This window comes from Seriola lalandi, unplaced genomic scaffold (assembly GCF_002814215.2).
Source record: "Seriola lalandi dorsalis isolate HSWRI2012SDOR001 ecotype SW California unplaced genomic scaffold, Sedor1 jcf7180002054664, whole genome shotgun sequence".
Lineage (NCBI taxonomy): Eukaryota > Metazoa > Chordata > Actinopteri > Carangiformes > Carangidae > Seriola > Seriola lalandi.
The window spans coordinates 500,652-520,867 of record NW_019525217.1 but is presented as its reverse complement, the minus strand read 5'-3'; the positions used below and the strand labels follow the sequence as shown (position 1 = coordinate 520,867).

Sequence of the window (20,216 nt, the reverse complement as noted above, 5' to 3'; positions counted from 1 at the left end):
CCCTTAAAGTGAACATTATCTTTGCTTTGCTTTTAAATTGATGGCCAATCTCATAGCCACCAAAAGATTTTGTGTCTAGCAATTAAAGAATGCACCATAATATGATCTGACATGAATGTGAAGATGTAGTCACGCTTCAGAGGGAGTTCAGAGGCCATATATTCTGCTTTTATTATCATTTAAATTGTATTGTTTAAATACTACATTTATGCTTTAACAGTGTCCTGCAGCAATCGGTGGTTGTTTGGTAGCAACAAGCAGCTGAGACATTTTATAGGTTAATAAAGGCAAACTTGATTAGTTGATTAGTTGAGTTGTACAAAGCAATTAAATGCACCACTTTGTTGACACATAACTCACAATGGCACAACTGCATATTGTTTGGTGAGCCCAGCACCGGTGTTTTTGCAGAGCTCACAGAATTACACAGGACTACTGAGTCCCTTTAAAAAAATAAATAACCCCAGGTGAGGGTAATTATCATCTATTCAGAAGCATTCGTGAGATTAAAAAATGGTGAATAGAATAGACGGCCTTCTTCAAAAATAAATGCTTCCTTTTTGCTTTCTTATTGGCTGAGTGTGTACTTGAAAACAAAATGTACAGTATACACACCTGGCGCGGAGCTTAAAACATTCAAGATATGATTCATTTTTGAATTTGTTTTAACCGTTTTAATCAGCCGCCGGGCAGCAGCTCTAAACCTTTAATGCTGCGGAGAAGCGCAAAGAATCAATTTATTTGCCAAGAGCAATAAATGTACAGGAAATTGTCCTTGTGACTTTGATGCATGTACATAGACTCCCATAGCGACCTACAGTGAAGTACAGAATGGTACCCATAATAGATTGACCCCCGATTTAATGCAAGAGGACAGAACATTAAATATAGTAGATCACCCAGCATTCTTTGTGCTATGTACATATATATATGTATGTATAAATATATATTTATTTTATCCAATCCTGGTGCCTAAAGGCTGCAGCTATAGAGAGAGACAGAAAACACAAGCAATGCACTGGAACATGTTAAGACTCTGAGTAAGATAACATCAGTTTTGATTAGCTGCATTTAGCTCCTAAGGCTTGGTGTTAGGAATAGTGTGTCATAGTGCAAGCAACACTCAGCAGTAACTGGAAATGAACTCAAAAGAAATGACAGAAGGTCGCATCATAGTATTGTTAAACCCAGAGGGAGATGAGGGATTTGGTGTCACAAAAACCTGCTCATGATTTATTTTTTTAATTCTCTAACTAAATTTGATATGGCACCTGTGCTGACTAACACACTAATAATTACTTTGGATGCATATATTTCAAAAAAGCCAGCCAAAAAAAAAAAGAAGGTGCCTTATCAGCGCTGATGATAGCCTGATACGTTTTCTTAAACGGTTTTCTTTTGCTTAACTCTACATTTTATTGCCCTCTCAGCTCGTACAAATCATTTTTTATTCCTCATGTCACCAAACAGTGCGACTGTACAATCAGCCTTTTCTACCAGACACTCACAAATACCCAAACACACAGTTTCGACACTTGTGAGGACATTGTGCTGACTCACATTAACTCGCAGGAGGCGTTCCGTCACCTCACCCACAACAGTGAGATTACTTTGCCTTTACATAAGCATGATACTAACCCTCACCATAAAGGTTTGGACTAGCTCTTTGTCCCCAGGTGTGGTAGAGAACTGTTAAGTGGGAGGAACTATGGGCTCCATTCATGTTTCTCATAGACAGCTGGGGCACTTCTACAGCTTGTATGTATCCAAGTACGACTCCCAGGATGCATTTTTGATATATCTTATACATCACCAGCTGCAACAACTTCTCGAATTCACAACTACCTCGCATCTCTGACTCTCTATAACAATAGTGGCCGAGCCTCATGGGTACTGTGGCAGGATATTTTCGAGCCACGCACCATGTCAAACAAACAAAAAAAAAAACCAAACAAACATGATTTCTCAGAAACAAAGCGGTCAAACCGATGGCCATAACAAAAAGGTAATAGGACTGACAAATATACACGAGACTATGTTTGTGTATGTTTAGAATATCATTATGAGATACAAAATTGAAATGGGAATTTTGAGTAGGGAGAAGCTCCTCCCACTTCATGTCACTGTTGATTTTTTGTGTCATAATTTTGCCTTTACTTTTGCGATGTGCAGTGTACAGCTCTAATTCATTTCTTTGCTCTTTTTCTGATCTGTAATCTTAAATAAATTTGTTGTGTTCTATTCAATTCTTTTTTCACATAATTGTTTTCTGTCAAGCTTTTTTTAAAGGCCAGCTCCTACCTTCAACATTTACTGGAAGTGTGTCCAGCTCACCTCATAGTTTTCCTCCCACGTGCACGGTGCAGTGGCAGCATGAAGGCTCACCTCCTTTAAAAAAAATAAAAAATAAAAAATTCTCCTCTTTCATTTTAAATGCGATGTGCTCCACCGCCTCCAAAGACAAGAACAGCTTCATGACCTTCAGAAAACAGGATCCAGCTGATTGATGTCTTCTTACCTCAAACTATGATAAAGCACTTTCTTTAACCACAGTCCCAACTATGCACAAAAACTGTAAGACATCATTCAGGTCCAAACTTTAACCCAACTGAAGCCACGAAATGAGAAACTGTAACCCACAGTGCGGAGGAGGAGAGCAGAGTTGCAGGTAAACGGTTACAAGTTTGACAAGTTTGAGAAGTGCAACAGTTAGTGTGTTCATCAATTTTACACTGAAGCATCCTCAAGCCTCACGCTGAGGACAACCTGCTAATTACACTGTAATTGATTGGAAAAGACAGAGAATGTAAAGTGAGGACATGAAATGCCACTTCTGTTTCAAATGTGATAGATACTTTTTTGAATTTCTCATCAAAAATCCTGTAATGTCCTGACAAAGATATGCAAGTACAAACACATAGTGCCTTTCCAAGGACAGAGTTCTGTGTGTGTGTGTGTGTGTGTGTGTGCGCGTGTGTGTGTGCATACATGTGGGATCACGTAGGTGTGTGTCAAACTCTGCAACTGGTTCATTAAATGGCACAAGGATCAATTCTTAATCTGCTTTGGATCTGTCCTAACACATGCAGGTACACACACACATACACACACGCACACAAGCACAAACACACACACACACAAAATCTCCCACACATACACCGTCCTCCATCACTTCTGAGGCTTTTTGTCTTCCTCTTTGTCAAATTCAATTACTGACGACATCACTAAAGGAATCTCCACATGAACCAATTACCGTTCAAAGCTCCTGGGTGCGTCTGCGAGATGATCTTTTTGTGTGTTTGAGTGTGTGTGTGTGTGTGTGTGTGTGTGTGTGTGTGTGTGTGTGTGTGTGTGAACAGTAACGTGAAACAAGTATAGTAGCAAGTGTGTGTATGTCCAGTATGGAGGAGAAACACTGTTTTTTTTGTTTATGTATGTACAGTATGGCGTTGGCCATGATTGCACGAATGTGTGCGTATATCTGTCCAGCTCTCTGTTCATGCTACAAATGCTGTTTACAGTGATAACAGCAATTTATCCACTCATATCTTTTTTGGAACATTTTAAAACAAACCCTGGCAGATTTGAATCAGCTGCAGCTAGCCACCTGGCTAATGTTAGTTACATGAGTTGGTTGAAAACCCCGACTCTGGCTGACTTGTTTTCAGTTGGTTACTTTTAAAACAACAATCTAATAAAAGGGGTCTTAGGTATTGATGGCTATCCCTGGCTTTTACCGATAGTCAGCTGTTTCTACTTAGGGGTCTGGGTGTTAAGCCGGTGGGATATCGTCTTGTGACAAGTTTGTTTTGCTTTCTTAGGTAAAAAATAATCTCTTTACATTTACGTCTTTCCTTTTCCTCTCTTCTTCTGTTATCTTCCACCTCATTTCTTGTGTTGTTTTTACTTCCCCTACATCCCTCTCCTCTCCTCTCCTCTCCTCTCCTCGATCGATCCACCCCTCATCTTCTCCTCATCCCATCTTCTCCTCTCTCTCACCCCCTTGCTTTGTTAGAGAAAGGCTTGCGTGAGGTCAGGATAATGCTACTAATTTGTGTGTATGTGTGTGCTTGTCCCCTATCTGTCCCCTACTAGCTGTGACACCAGTGACCTACACATATTGCTGTGTCAACAGTAGCAGCGCATGCACATACACACATCACAAATGACAGCATCTCAAGGGAACTTAACAAGCTAGTTTACACTGACAGAGAATGAGAGGATGGGGGAGGAAGGGCTGAAGAAGAGGAGAGGAGTTATTATCTATGTAGTACATCACTGCTGCTTATGTTGTTGTCAAGGATAAATGGGCTTAACTGAACAAGAACTGCTTCAGTGAAATCTACAGCAGTACGCTGCAGCCAGTGACAGGTCCAGCCACTCATATTCATCTATACTTACATTAGCGGGGCAGGGAAGAGTGCTCAGCAATTTCCCCTGCAAACATTTATCTACCATGAGCAATTAAAAAAAAAGGTTGGTTAATGGAATGCCATGTGAAACCAAATGAGAACCCTAATATTGCTTAAACCATTCTTACAACAACTCCTCAGACTACTGCTAAGAGACACATTTTCCCCCTCACAAGTTTATCTTTCATTCTTACAAGTTTAAAAAAAATGAAGCCTAAGTGGAGCAGCTGCTCAACAGACCTGCAGTAAAAAGTGGAATGTGACAGTTTAAACAATTGTGAAGGAGACTGCTGTCATTGCTTGATTCATTCATTAATTTTCTCTGCCGGTTTAGTGCTTTTCATTTTTGCAGCGGCCTGGAACCTCTAAAGGAACTGTAAAAGCTACTACTGCGATGAATATGGTATGAAATCTTGGTGTGGCCACAACCACAGTATTAGGATGATTTTTTTATTGATTTTGGTTCAGCACAGTCAAACGATGTCCTGTTGATATGAGCGTCAGATCAGAAAACATTTCTGTGTGTCGTTCTAGATGGCAAACAATGTATTTTTTTTCTATGTGCACTGTGTGACCATGTGATTTATATACAAATTTTTTTTAACTTTATATTATTGTGTAGTTTTTTCTCTGTGCTGTAAATCAACTGTGCAAAGTTTGATATCAATAAAGTGTATTTGGTTTACTAACACTGACACCAGACGGCAGGCCTGTCGATGAGGGCATCAGATCAGAAATCACTTTGTAGAGAGCATGGACAAACAACAGCTTCTGTCGTTTTATATGGAGTAGTGTATTTGTTGGTCAAAATGTTGTGTGCCAGATTCACTGCACATGAACGGTGTTACTCAGACTGTAAAGGGCAGAACATGATCACATGATGAAGGATACCTTTACCAATGAAAAATGGTCATAGCCATAATGGAAATAATGGAAGCGAGGCATTAACTCCACATTTAGCCCTGAGTACATTTTCAATCATGCACTGCACATCTAAATGGACATGTCTTTGTGCAATAAGTTGGGGAGCTGTAGTAGTTTAGGTTTGACAACTCTGGCAGAAGATGCACATTTTGTTTGAAGCCTGTGAGGAAGTGCCACCTTAGAGCCAAAGCTCAGGGCACGACAGTCCTCTGTGTGTGTGATGCCTCGGCTCTCTGGATTGTACTTTGCAGCTGTCACAGTGACTCACTGACAGCTACAGCTACCTGGAGTTATACCCCATGGGTGTCGTTGTCAAACAGCTGTCTGTGTTAAAGCTGTGTGTGTGTGTAAGGAAATGCGAGACAGGGAATATATGTCAGATCAGATGTCAACAAACAACAACAGTTTGCTAACACTCAGTCATCACATACACACTCTTGCTTTGTCACACAAACAAACACGATCAGCACAAAGGAAGGCTAAAGGTTGCTAAACAGCTTATCCATATACAGCAGTGAGTTTATAGAGTCTCCTCTGTGCTGTGTTATATCAAGGTCTGACATAATAACAACGTGCTGTCCTAAAATGTATCTAAATTGATTGATTTTGCTTCCCTCGTCTGACACTTCCTGGCAAGGAAATGTGTCTTTCATTTGATGGATGCTGTTGTTGAAAGACACATTTCTTTCTTAGTGAGAAAAGCCTATTGCCTTCCTGTACCCAAATTTTACAGCGTGTATGTCAATAATAGGCAGTGTGAGTAGATTTGTGGAACGGTGAAGTCATTCAGGACATCTTTTCTTCAAGCTAAAGCCCTGAGTTTAAGTTTCAGTGATTAAAAAAAACAAAAGGATCCACCCTGCGACTGCAGCACAACAGTTGCCTATGAATTCTCCTAATGTGTTTTGCTACCTCTGCACCTGAGTTCCCTGATTTAGAGAGGAAGGAAAGACGCACTGGTATAGCTTCAGCCACTGATTATAGCTGTTCTTTCAGGTGCATTCTGACTGAACGTGAAGTGGATTTTAGCCGAGGAGTGACTGCATACGAAATCGATGGGAAGACAAGGGTTTGATTTAGGTTGCATTAGCTGAACATGAATCAGCTCGACTGGAAATCTTGCGCTTATCCCAGAGATGAAGCCTGTGACTTCACTTTAGAGAATGTACACGGATAAACACACACACACACACACACACACACACACACACACACACACACACTAATGCATACATACAAGCAAACATCCCTTTCCTACACACTTTAATTTACTTTCCTTTCCGTACATACACACATACACAGCACACTAACATTACATCTATCTGAATTAGTTACTTCCATTTTCACTCTGTTGTTATTGATCGTACTTAAACAGCACCACTCCTGTTGGCTTGTAGGAGGAAATTGGCTTCATATTGAAACTGTCACAGCAAGGGTGCGTTTCATTTTAGGCCCTGAGGGCACAGGGAACGTAGCACAAGAGGAATCAATCTTCACTCCCTGGCATTGGCTTGTTTCTGTAAAGATGTGTTTTTTTTAAGTATTTCAGCTTTATTAATCAGTACAGTAGTTCTGTTGTAGTTTTATGTGGTAGAGTTGTTTTAGCACTTGAGCATGTGCCTCCAGTAGGTTCAAACCCAAGTGTCAGTGAACTTAGAAATTGGGGTTTAGTGCACACGGCACCTTTAACCTTGGATTCATTAGAGATAATTAATGATGTTGTGGTCTCCAAATAAACTGAAGAAGTCATAACCAACAGGTTTTAAATTAACAAGAGGACAAAGGTTCATGTGGTTAATTAAAATTTTATAAAAATAACCAGCAGATCGCACATGCAGTTATAGTTTGACTATATATATGTTGCTGAAATTATAGGTTTAGGAACTTAAAGGTTCCCTGTGGACGTTATCCTCGAGGCGGAGCTTAAACGTAGCTGTCGTTCGTTGAGTTCTTCTAATGATCATCTGTTTAGTCAGCATCCTTTCATCATATTCTATTACCTCCACAAAGAAGGTTATTTTTTCACCTATGTCTGTCTGTCTGTCTGTCTGTTTGGTTGTGTGTTTGTTTGTGGGTGGAGGGACGGAGCTTGGGCCGAGTGCAATCTGGTTAAAGGGGCGGGTCCAGGGATTTTGGTCTTTGGTCATTCTAGTTGAGTCTGTTTTACTTTACCAAAAACACTGAAACAAAAGTAACTAACATCAAACAATATAAACAAATACATGTTGCTTTCTTGCATGTGCAATCTTCCCCACATATCAGCAGTTCTGAATCGCTTTCATTTGACATTCAGCAAAACAGAGAGTGAGATTTAAAAAAGCCTGCCCACTGTGATAAGTGTCTTATTATGATCACCTGTATAAAGTGAATTAGAGAACAACACTAATCCTCAGAGAGAATTATAATGATGATTCAGGATGGGTTTCTTGCTGTGTAAAATAGCCACAGTTCACCCCATTACATTATTGTCACTTCCTCCCTATTCTGTAAATGTTTCTCTGTGAATGCTTCATCCATATTTTTGCATACCTTGCAGACCATGACTTATTTTATATTTTGTGTATTCCTGAGCCCATTTTTTTTTTAGTTTAGCAAGTTTAGTCACAAAGAAAAATATCTAACTGGTTTACCAATTGCAGGTTTACCATCATCCCCCAAAATGCACTGCAGGCAGCAATACAGACCAATAAAAAACATCTCCAATTGAACTGTGTGGTGCAGCTACTGCTGATAAGACGATAAGATCATTTTAGTTATGGTATGTGTTGAAGCATGGTTCACTCTTAATGACTTATAGTTTGAACGCGTACCTTGACCACGTCCACGTCTGTTGAGCTGCAGGTGACCGAGTCGTCCACTTCCCTCACCTGCCCATCGGTTTCCACGGTAACTAGTTTGATGGGCACGGCGATGCGCCGACCTGTAAGGATGGCCGTGTTCACCACTTCTGTGTCCTAAAGAGAGAATTAAAAAGAAAAAGGTTTCGTTAAAAAAAAAACGAAACTTTTAAAACTTCAGTTTCTTCCTGCTACATATTTAGTTATTAATATGCTTGTGCACTGACAGCCTTATTTACATTCTTTCAAGCTGGGAACTGCTGGTGGTTGCTTTATGAAGGAATAACAGAAGCAAAAGTATTTACATATAATATTTACAATAAGAGATTGTTGCATTATATAACAGTCTATTATCTTTGAGCCACAGGACACTTTTTGTTGTTTCTTGTTGTTAAACATGACCTTTGGCGCCGTGCTGCGATGCCAGCTTTAACATACAGTACCTCTACCCAAAGTGCACGAGAAAGAAGACATGACTGATGCTGGTGAAAGACACAGAAGGAGAGACAGGAATAAACAACTAACAGAGACCAGGGGCGAATTTTAAAAGGAAGAGAGAGAGAAAAAAAAAAGGGGGTGATTATAAAGCTCACGATTAATGTAATCAGCATGATTACATTTGATTAGATCCTTCCAACAAAAATAGCACAAACAAGCTGGCACACACACGCATATCTCAAACTGCCGTGTGCCTGCGTCAATCTTGATTATTTGGCATCGAGTTTCCGAGGGGGCATTTATCACCGCCAATAGACACACAAGCCTGATTACTGAGTATTTTGCTGGGCCCACAGTTCCTAGATAGGGAGCGTGTGTGAATGTGTGTGTGAGTGTGTGTCGACGGTCTCTACAGTGTCACTACTCTACAGTGGAATTCAGCTGAGCATACAGGGTGACAACAGAAGAAGATGAAGAGGAAATAAAGAATAAATGTACTGTATTAAGATGATAAGAGATCAAATGATAAGATGAAACTTCATTGATTGAAATTCACTTGTTAAAGCAGCTTAAAAATAGAAGAAAAAAAGAGTGAGTGATGAGTAAAAAATGTGCACACTATATATACAAGATAAATGCGTTGATAAATAAGTGACAAAATGATAAATGAATGAATAAGATATATTTCCAGAGATATATTGTGTTAAGCAGCTGCGATGTTTTAAGTGCTGGGTGATGGTGACAGAGACAACAGTATGCTACTGCTGAAAAGTCGTCATCATCAGGACAAAGGACCTGGTGGAGCTCCTTCTCCCACTGTGGGTGCAGCAGTCTGTTGCTGATGGAGCTGCTTAAGGTCCCCACGGTCTCATGCAGGGGACAGTCCAGGACAGCGCCAGTCCTCTTAACCAGTTTATTGACTCTTTTTCTGTCCCCCTCCGTGCTTCCACCTCTTCATTGAAACTGAACACATTGAATATGTGTCCATATGTGAATATTCAATATTTTTCAAGCAGGAAACAGGAAAAATGGCCACACAACTGCTGCCATTCACCCACATCAACACACCAGTGGCAACGGAGCCGCCCCACTTCATTCAGCTTGCTCATGAATGCTTCGATAGGAGCCTGAGATCCAACTACCAACCCTATGACGATGATCCACCTGCTCTACCAACAAGTGAGGAAGTACAAATATACAACAACAAACAACAATATAAACTTTGCTATAGATACAGGATGATGAATGATGTCAGCGAGGACACACAAACAAACAAACACAAGAAAATGTGGGTCCGACATGAAAACCTTTAACCATGATGTCACTTGCATGTAAAAAAACAAACAAACATATAATATACACGTTGACATTTGCAGATACACTGTATGTACTGTATGTAACCCTTACAACCCACAGAGAGATGAATAAACAGGAGAAGACAAAAAGCAAACACACACACACACACACACACACACACACACGCACACGCACGCACACACAAAATATGCAGAAAACTTCAGGGATAAATAGCACATAAGGATGCAAACATGTGCACATCCACAAATAGCACAAATACACCTAACACTATAGCACTTCTGATGCACACACAGTCCACACACACACACACACACACACACACACACACACACACACACACACACACACACACACATACATGCATGCACTCAGGAGTTACAAGAGTTTAAGCGCATGTGAGCGGTGACAAGTTGCCTAATGCCCTATCCTTTCTTTGCCACACACAGCTATGTGACCTTTACTTAATGAGATCTCTTTGTCTCTCTTGCTCTCTCTCTCTCTCACACACACACACACACACACACACTTGCTTAATCTGTAATTCTCTTAGTTTACCCGTCTCCGTCTCCCACTCTGCTCCGCTTTGCCTTAAATCAGAAATAGTTACTATAGATATATAACATGACAGAAAACAGTTACGCAGGTTAAGGGTGAGAAACAGGTGAGGAGGAGGAGGAGGAGAAGAGGGGACAAACAGGATTAAAAGCATGGAAAAGATGAAAGAGGGAGCGCTGGAGATGAAGATGAAGGGCACAAAGAAAGCAGACGTGCAGAGAGAAAAATAGCAAATTAACGAGAGGATTCTCCTTACGCCTTGAGGGGAGGAGAGCAGATGGAGGGATAAAAAAAATCAAAGAGTAGGAAAAGAAAGATGAAAGGAGGTAAAGACAGATGTATTTTTCTATGTGTTTGTGTTAGTTCGTATGGAGCCTATATGTACCTGTTTAAATGTATGTGTGAGGATCCTGGGGCAGTAATCTCTTGGAAGCCATACTGCCACAGATAACATCATGTTTACATCTCTGCTATTTTCACCACTGGTGAAAAAAACCCCCAAAAATAAATAAATAAATAAATAAAAACCATCTTCACCACAACACTAGTGAGTTACAACTGAACAGACATCCTCCATTAAAAATAAAATAAACATTGTTAACTCAATTTATATATCGAGTGAAAATGACATGACAACATTAGCACACCGCACGTCCATGTGTGTTCATTAGCTTTTGGGGCACCCTTGTAACCTCTGTTGTATCATGAATAAGTTGTTTCTATATTTGTGTCTTGTGTCTACGCAGTGCATTTCTATATCTGACGTTGCTTTTTTGTCAAAATTAGATAGTTTACTTCAGGCTCGGTGACACCTGCATCTAAAATGGCAAAATTTCTCAGTGAAACCATCTTTTTCCCGATGGATTTGCCGCAATATGTGTATTTCTTCACAAGGGCAAAATAAATCTGCTTGAGGTTTGGTGAACTTTGGCATGCAAGGTGTCCACACAGTGCTGACCCCTGAGGGAACAGGGAGATGGAGCGTAGGAAATGGAGGAGAGCTACTGCACTGTACTGTGCAGTCCACTTTTATTTAACCCTAAATCTAAAGTATAAACTCTTCGTTAAAAAATATGGTTTTTAGGCAACTAAGAGATGGGAGTCAATGGTACCAGTAGGTCTTTGGAATAAACAGTGTGAGCTTATTATTCCATTATTCTTCTTGTGATTAGCAACTGAGCTAACAAGCTTCCTTACATAACTCTCATAACATCAGTTCAGTCTGGTTTTTCCCCACTCTTGCTGTTGTGACTGACTCGTGCTAGCATATACCTGGGTGGCTAACATGTTATCAGTTGGCTCACCAGCCAAAGTAAATAACCAACTAGCCCTGTGAATAGTTCCTACACCACCAAGCGTCTATATCCATTTCAAATAAGTGCAGATGAATTTCTCAGTGCCACTTTGATGTGGCTGGGCCTGAATACCCCGTTCAGAGGGAAACTGTGGCACAAGACATTGGTAGTCTACTTGCATGTGTCAACGCACATCAGCTGACCCAGATCCATGACCCTTTCTCCAACCTGGGTTGAACATGCGTCACACACAGGCTGACTTCAACCAGAACATAACCTTATTTGTTCATTATAGACTATACGTGGACTGTATGGAACTACATTTGTTTTCCACCAATGGCAACCTGTCATAGTGATCTCCTGAGAAGAGCACATTAAATGCGTGTCCAAAAAAAAAACAGACTTATTGGCTAGCACTTTATTCAACAATGAGACTAGCATTACAACTGCCTTATTAACCTTCATGTTCATAACAACGCAAGTTTTCCAGTGAATACTAAGATGGATCACGGAGAGCTGAAAAAAAAAGAGCAAAGGAGAAGAGAAGGAGAGACAGAGAAAGGGAGCAGAGTGGAGAAAATGAGACAAAGCAGAACAAAATTAGAAAAATAGAGAAAGTGGTCGGGGGGAGAAAACAGATAAAAACACAGCAGGAAGAGGAATATTAGTGAGGGAGCAAAGGAGACAGAAAGAGAGACAGAGAGAGAAAAGGAAAGAATTTCATGCCTGTCCAAGGGAATTATTAAGTGGCTCGTCAACAACTGGCTCCCTACTGCCTTCAAAAGCTGCTCCATACTGCACCGAGATAAGCTCAGAAGAAGTGTGGGTGTGAGTGTGTGTGTGTGTGTGTGTGTGTGCACATATGTATCTTGTGTGCACTGACAAATACGTTTGTGTTTGCATGTTGCAGAGAGAAATTAAGTGTAGGAAACAGCCTCTGTCTTCAGTGAGGTTTATCCATGCATGTATGTGTGTGTGTGTGTGTGTGTGTGTGTTCTGTAAGGTGTGTGCGATTTAAAGTGAAGCAACTAGAGCGAGACCACCATCACAGGAACACACGCACACACACATGGACAAGCAGTCAAGCACACACAAACACACACACACACTCGATGTCAAGCACACATGCTCGCACAGTGTTGTAAAAGAGTTGACACAGTGAAAAAACTGGAGCTTTTTGCTCCTCTGTACAAATTCAATTCCAACTGTGACTTACAATAAGAGTATGTAAGCAGTTCTCTTTCTGTCTCTCCCTCCTTCTCTGTCGTTCTATCACTCTTTCTTTTCTCTCTTACTCTCTCTTTCTTATAGACACACAAACACACACAAACGCAGGAATCTCTTCCAGTCAAAATGCAAGTAGTGCCACCTAATCTGTGGCTGTGTTCCCAAAGACATTAACACACACACACACACACACACACACACACACACACACACACACACACACACACACACACACACAGAAAAACATATCTACCCTATCTACTTCTCTGTTCACTCCTTAAATTGTCAAGATTCTCATTTGGGGGAAATTGCTTGGAACATATATGACTCTGAGTCTCCTTTTGCTCTCAGTGACCTCTTCACCACAATCTAACAATGCAAACGATTTGGCCTTGGGCACAAAAAACATCTCCTGCTTCTTCTGCTGCTCTATTTAATGAACGAAAGTCTCTAAATTGTGTGAAAGATTGAGAAAAAAGGGAAAAGCTTACTCCGTAGAGGTTAGCGAGATTGTATTTTCCAGCAAAATGAATTCTAATTCTTTTATTTTGAAGGTTATCAAAGAATTTAAAGTGAAAGAAACTGGACTCAGTAGGGCAAAAAAACAGTTTGTTTCGACATACACTTGTTAACACATTGTTACAGGATGTATGGGTATGTAGGGGACACTGTGTTAAATTAAAAGCAATCAATTAATCAGCCAATTTCCCTTCGGCTATAATCCACTTCCGCCATTGGATAACGCACACATTATCACCAACCAACATAGGCATACTACTGACAAGTGTGTTGCAAACATCACACACACAGTGTTGAAATGCTACCAAATGACCTAGAGAATACATTAAAGCCACCTCATCTATTGACAATCTAAACAATTAGCTAATTGGGAAAATTGTTAATGGACTAATTGTCTTTTTTTCAAATCAGGAAGCAAACAAAAACCCTCCAGTAACAGAGAGGGGATTTGATCCAAACGTTGTAATGACTGCATTTCTGTGTGTGCAGGTGTATATGTGCTTGCACACAGGGGGTGGGGGGTGGGGGTAGGAAGCATTGCATGGAAGTCGCAGTTGTCACCATTGCTGCTGGCATTGGCGTTTCCTATTTTAACTGTGTAATGCTGTTGCTCTCTTAATGTTTCTCTCCAGACATATTTTAAATAATGTAAAAAATAATCTGCTCTGATTAATATTTTGTTAAACATGTTTTTTTCCACATAAAAAGTGAAAAAAAAAAAAAAAAAACTGGGGCTGGAGGCACATCTTCGCTTTCTTCCTCATTGAGAAATTCTGAATCAAGTCTTGTGCCGTGCCCACCACTGGGTTGACACGTGAAAGAGCAGCGTGTGTCAAAATGGTTAGCGTTAGAGGAAACATGGGAGACACTCCGCCACATGTTTGAGCCTCAGTCAGACTCAGACTCAGATGAGGAGTCTGTTGTGACCAAAATCAGGGGCCAGCAGACATATCAGAATGGTTAGCGTAGTTAGCAGCTTTTATTTGTTTATGTTGTTTGTTAACTGTGACGTATGTGACGTATGAAAAGCTGGTTGTCTGAAGCAGGAGGGGGTCTTTAACCAACTAAATTTATCGCTGCTATACGATACAAAAAAAAAAAAGCGAGAAGAGACATAAAATGAGAGAGAGGGACAGATAAAAGACTGAAGAAGACAAACATGGAAAGATAAAGAAAAGAAGAGATAGAGGATGAGGGGGTTATAAGTAATGACAGAAAGAGACAAATGCAGATTCATCATTAATTGGAAACCTTCCATTGTGTCCTGACATAAGCAGTGATATACAAATTGGCTAGAGGTTAAGAAACGGTTTGAGGGAGAGCAGTGTAACAGGATGATTTATTAAGTATTTGATAAGGGTCAAGGCTGTGAAATACTTAATAGTGTGTTCATCTGAGTGTATGTACAATATATGAGCGAGAGAAGGGAGAAAGTGCTGCTCTATATAAGTCACATGAGAAGTAGAGGCTGTGAGGAATTCAGTAGAATACAGCATGAACAGTGATTTATTCCCATTAAATTGTTTTTTCTTTGGTTTTTATATAGTGCTTTGGAAAATTGTATCTTTTCCATTCTTTTTCCCCCCTGCTGTCCTTCACCTGTTCCTTAACTTCCACATGAAATTCTCTGTCTTTCTATGTGATGATGTATGCGTCACAGATTTCAGGAAAGAGTTATAGAATTGTATGAGAGAGTAAATATAAGAGAATATAAAGAAAGAGCATGTTTGACTCTGCGCTTGTAAGAGGGGGGAGGGGACCAAGAAGCAGACAAACAGTTGCACTGTTATGAAACATGCATGTACACATCTGTCCTGAAAGGCCACAGCAGCAAGCTATAAAAAGAAATTACAGGTCATGCAGATTCATACACATTGTTTATTGCATCATATATGACAGTAATTGAGCAATAAAGTCAGTGAAGATGTGTATGTTGGCAAATCAGATGTTCAGCGTGTTACTGCTTCAATTCCATCTTTACAGGTGGGCTAACACATTAATTGAGGTTGTTTAAAGTCAAGTTATCTTGATGCACTAATATGAGCTTGGTTTATGTACTTTATAAAGGTTTTATTCCAGTCTAGCAATATATGCAGATTGCATATACTGCATGTGCAAAACATATGCATTGTAGATACCAGAAGCATGAAATGAAATTAAAAAAAAAAAAAGGTAAGAGTCACTATCACCGTTGCTCAAGAGAAAAATCTCAAGTATACTTCAGTATCAATTAAGTAACAACGAATGCTAAATATGAACAGACGACACGCAGAGACTAAAAGCACACAAGTACCAGACATTTTTCGTATAATAACATATATATGTGTTGATATATGTATGTACGGATATCTATATATTCATATTTGACTTTGGAGTGCACCACATGCACTAACATATATAAAACTGACCCTTAACATTTTAAACGTCTTCCACAGACAAATATAAGTCCAGTTGCCTTCGATTTAATCTGAGAAAGAGATAACATTTTAATATATTATTTTTTCGTATATGTATGTATATTAAGTGTTTTTTGTGCATGTGCATGTGTGTGTGCGTGTGTGTGCGTGTGTGTGCGTGTGTGTGCGCGTCAGGGCTCAGCTGTGAAAAGAAAATTGGTTGAAGGCACTTAACTGCAATTTACTACAGACCCATTAAACACATCAAGTGTATCGCACTTTCTCCGAGCGCGTGTGCACGTACACGGTTGAGCTGAAACAAAAAACAAAACGTGGAAAATAGGTGCACTAAACCCTCTGGGCACAGAGCCTTTATTCATTAAAACATTGATTAAGTTCAAACAACTTATTACTGTTACAGTTGTCGAGTTAGTCTTTTTTTGTTGCCTTGACTAATGTTATTTTGATCTAATCATTATAATTTAATTAGAATTGTTATTGTAATGAGCAGTCTCTACATATAATACAAAATTAAATTATTATCAATAAAGTAAGGCCTCCTTCTTTTATAGAAAATAGTGATAAAAGACTGCAATGCAATTAAATTGGCTAAAGTTTGGTTTCACCATCATGATCAGTACTGAACTTTGGTTTCTGGTGTCAAAGTCACTGTAGTGACCAGTGCCGAGGTTTTACTTGGGAGGACAATAATTATTTGAAAAACTGCAAGAAGCTTATAATTACATAATATTTACATTATTCAATGATTACATAATTCACATAAACATTTATTCATTAGCTATACTGCTTATCCTTTTAGAGTCGCGGGCTAGAGCCAATCCGAGCTGACATTGGGTGAAGGCAAGACATATAAACATAAACAACCATTCACATTCACATTGACTTTCACCTAAGTAGCATGTCTTTGGAGGAGTACCTGGAAGAAACCCATGCAGGCATGAGAACCTGCTTACTGTGAGGCCACAGTGCTAACCACTGCACTATTGTGCCGCCCCCTTACATAATATTATATATATATTACATTTGAACAAATGATGAAACCATCATGCACCAAAAGAAATACTTCCTGATACTGGATAAGTTGAGCTGCGGGATCTTTTGTAAGGCAAGGACAGCCACTATTTACTGTGCACCGCTGCTCTCCCACACAGCCAAAGAGAACTAACTGCTTTAGAGAAAAACAGTTCAACTTGGAAAACATTACTTTATTATCTTCTTCATTATCATCCCTACTAAGTCAAGTATTCCTGGTACAAAAAGACAGCAGGAAATTAAGCTTGCCCACTACCCTGAGGCAAGTGATTAAAGTTTAGAAAAGAGGAATGTAGCTGTTTGGCCACTGCTGAAAGTAGAAGTCCAGAGACCAGCTATCAAACCTTTACTTTAAATTGTTATTTAGATTGTGAACTGCTGTCAAGTAGCATGCAGCAGTGCTTATTGGGAAAGTTTGTATTTTCAGCTTTTAATTCTATTTTTCTTTCAAAATGTGCCTCCCCTTTCTCTTCTGGGAGAGAAGTCCTGGAAACAGCTTGTTTTTGTTTTAAGTCTTGTTTTGTTTTAGGTCTTGTTGAAGCAAATGAACCTCGACTTTAGCTGATATTGTGAATCAGCAGAGCGGCTGCCCGGTGCCACAAAAGTCAATACTGTTTACTAAAATAATTAGAGACCGGCTCTCTAATATGCAAACCGTTGTATCATCAATATCACATCAATTCCTCATGTCTATGAACACAGAGAGTGTGTGCATGTGTGTGAATCACAGCGTGTGGTTGTATTTCAATGTTGAGATGAAACAGTGTGTGCAAAGGAAGTGCGTGGTGCGTCTGATGCATCACATTTCATACATCACCCTCAAAAAAAATGCCAATAATACTAGTTGGTATGATTGGGGATCTGTCAACCAAAAACACTTAGACACAAATTGTTGCCATGGTAACTGTTATAAAGAAGAGATTAGTTGCTTTAATACTGCAATCAAACAATGAGAGGGAAATTAAGGAGACATTAAAAAGCCATATACTGTGTTACTTTTAATTTAATTTGGAATTTTGCATGATTGATAAAAGCATAGTATAAGCAGATGATCGTCCACCTCTTCTACATATTCACCTTTTAAAGAGATGGAACACAGATTCAAACTTTCTTCTTCTACTTTTTTTTTTCAGATTTTGCCATTTCTCATCCTGCAGTCACCCCCTCAGTGAGGTTTCACCCTCTCTTACTGGGGTCACCTGATCACCTTCCTGTTACATCTCAATCTCAATCAACCTCAGTGCAGGTCAGCTATAAATTACTCTCTACCTTTGTATGCCTGGACCCATTACCTGCTCACCTGTTAGCCTGAAAACTGTTTTCCTGGATGTCCTGCTGTCTGCTGGTCCGCCTGATTAAAACCCTGCTTGTTGCAAACTGAAGTCTTCCGGATCCACCAGTAAGGAGCCTTTTAACCTTTAGCCTTCCTGTTGAATCTCATTTTGAGTCCATGCCTTGCCTACCAAACCTGTACCAGTCTTTTGTTCTTTGTGCTAGACGGCAAGGGAGGCAGAAAACTTGTTTTTGTCTCAACATCTTAGAGCAACACTTCTTCCAGAGAAGTTGTCAAATGTCATTCTCTGATTGAAAACAACAAACACCCAGTTTCCTGCCGACTATATTCTGCTGTGGTGTGAACACAGCATGGCCAAAAGAAAGAAAGTCGTAATGTGAGACAGAAACAGACCGACTGAGTAACGGGAAGGTTGAAGAAAGAAGAAAGTAAGAGGAATGTGGTTTGAATATTGAAAAGCGAGTGAGAGAAATGGTGGGAGATGATGAGTGAAAAGAGAGAGAGAAAGAAGACTGTACAAATATTGAAGAGGAGATAAGGAGGAATGGAGGAAGGGAGAGGGGTATGGGAAATACCCATATTATAAGGGTAAAAGGGAAATGTGAAAACAAGAAAATGGTGAGGTCTAAATACTGAAGAAGAGGAGGAGGGGAAAAAAGGAGGAGAGGTGGGAGGGAGAGAGACAGATGAGGGAGATGACAGCTGGGCGAGCTGCCTAGACAAGATAGAGGTTTTGGACTGTGTGTGTGTGAGAGAGAGAGACTGTGTATGTGTGTGTGTGTGATATGTCAGGGATAAATGGCTATTATCACTATGACAATGTTAATTACAACCAGACTATTAGGCCCGAGGAGTGTCGGCTCATTTATTTGGCTGCAACACAGTTGTGTGTGGCTGTGTGCATGTTTGAGTGTGTGCCTATGCCATTTTTTATACTTGTGAGTGTATGAGTGTATAAGTGTGTGTGTGTGTGTGTGTGTGTGTGTGTGTGTGTGTGTGTGTGTGTGTGTGTGTGTGTGTGTGTTTGTGTGTGTACTAGTATCAAATCTATTTGTTAGACAGAGTAATTACTTCAGGCTTTGGCCAAACGCTGAAATGTTTCTTGTGATCTATAAGACTTCAGACTCACTGAGCATGAGCCAAATTTCCAGTCTTTCACTGGGAGTTATTTTAAGACTTCTTTAACCAATGTGTTTTTCACTATGGAATCAAAAGATTATTAGTGCAATGTTATGCATGAATTTTTCCCCCACATTTCCTTGGGAAAATTATTGATTGAGCTTGTCTGCTTTCATTACATGTTCACACCTTAGAGCTGCCGAACATGCATTGTAAAATAATGTAAAAGCTAATGAATGGGGTATTATGTATGGGATCAAAAAAAGCACCAAAAAATGTTGCACTTTTGAAATTAAAAAACAAAAACAAAAACAAAACCAATCACAGTCATGTTCATTGGAAAAGAAATTGAGATTATAAACAACTCAACTGCAGCAGGAAATCTGTTTTGTAGGAAACATAATTGCAACTGGATTACATTTTTTATTAATGTAATAAAAACATGTTTTTGCTGTATTTGGCAAGTTGCAAATATGTTGATAATGAACGTATCAGTTAAATGTTCACAGTTGAGAACAATAATAGCTGATTTTGTAGCACAACATGTAGCGACTACATCATTACTGAACTTTACTATGGTTATGTATAGGAACTCACAGCACTTTGTTAAGGTTGGGCAAAGATCGTGGTCTGGTTCAGTGCAGTGACTTCAGACACCATGTGTTTAATTGCATGTAGCTAAAACCACAATCCTTTGCTAACCTTAATCAAAGCTCTTTAGTTGTCTAAACCTAAAGTTTGACTTCCATACTTTATTCTATGGTTCTGTGAAATCTGTCGTCTGGTGATTTGTCACTTGTCACATTGTAAATATCAAGCAGACAACAGCG

The 20,216-nt window shown here is 39.6% G+C and overlaps 1 protein-coding gene across 1 annotated transcript in view; it reads right to left on the bottom strand.

Moving 5' to 3' along the window:
- The window catches only part of LOC111665963 (transmembrane protein 132C), a 138,695-nt gene that overhangs the window by 38,132 nt on the left and 80,347 nt on the right, over positions 1 to 20,216 (bottom strand). Inside the window, exon 3 of the mRNA XM_023421127.2 lies at positions 8,147 to 8,290. Coding sequence (XP_023276895.1) covers positions 8,147 to 8,290 — 144 coding nt within the window. The remainder of the gene's footprint in view (positions 1 to 8,146; positions 8,291 to 20,216) is intronic.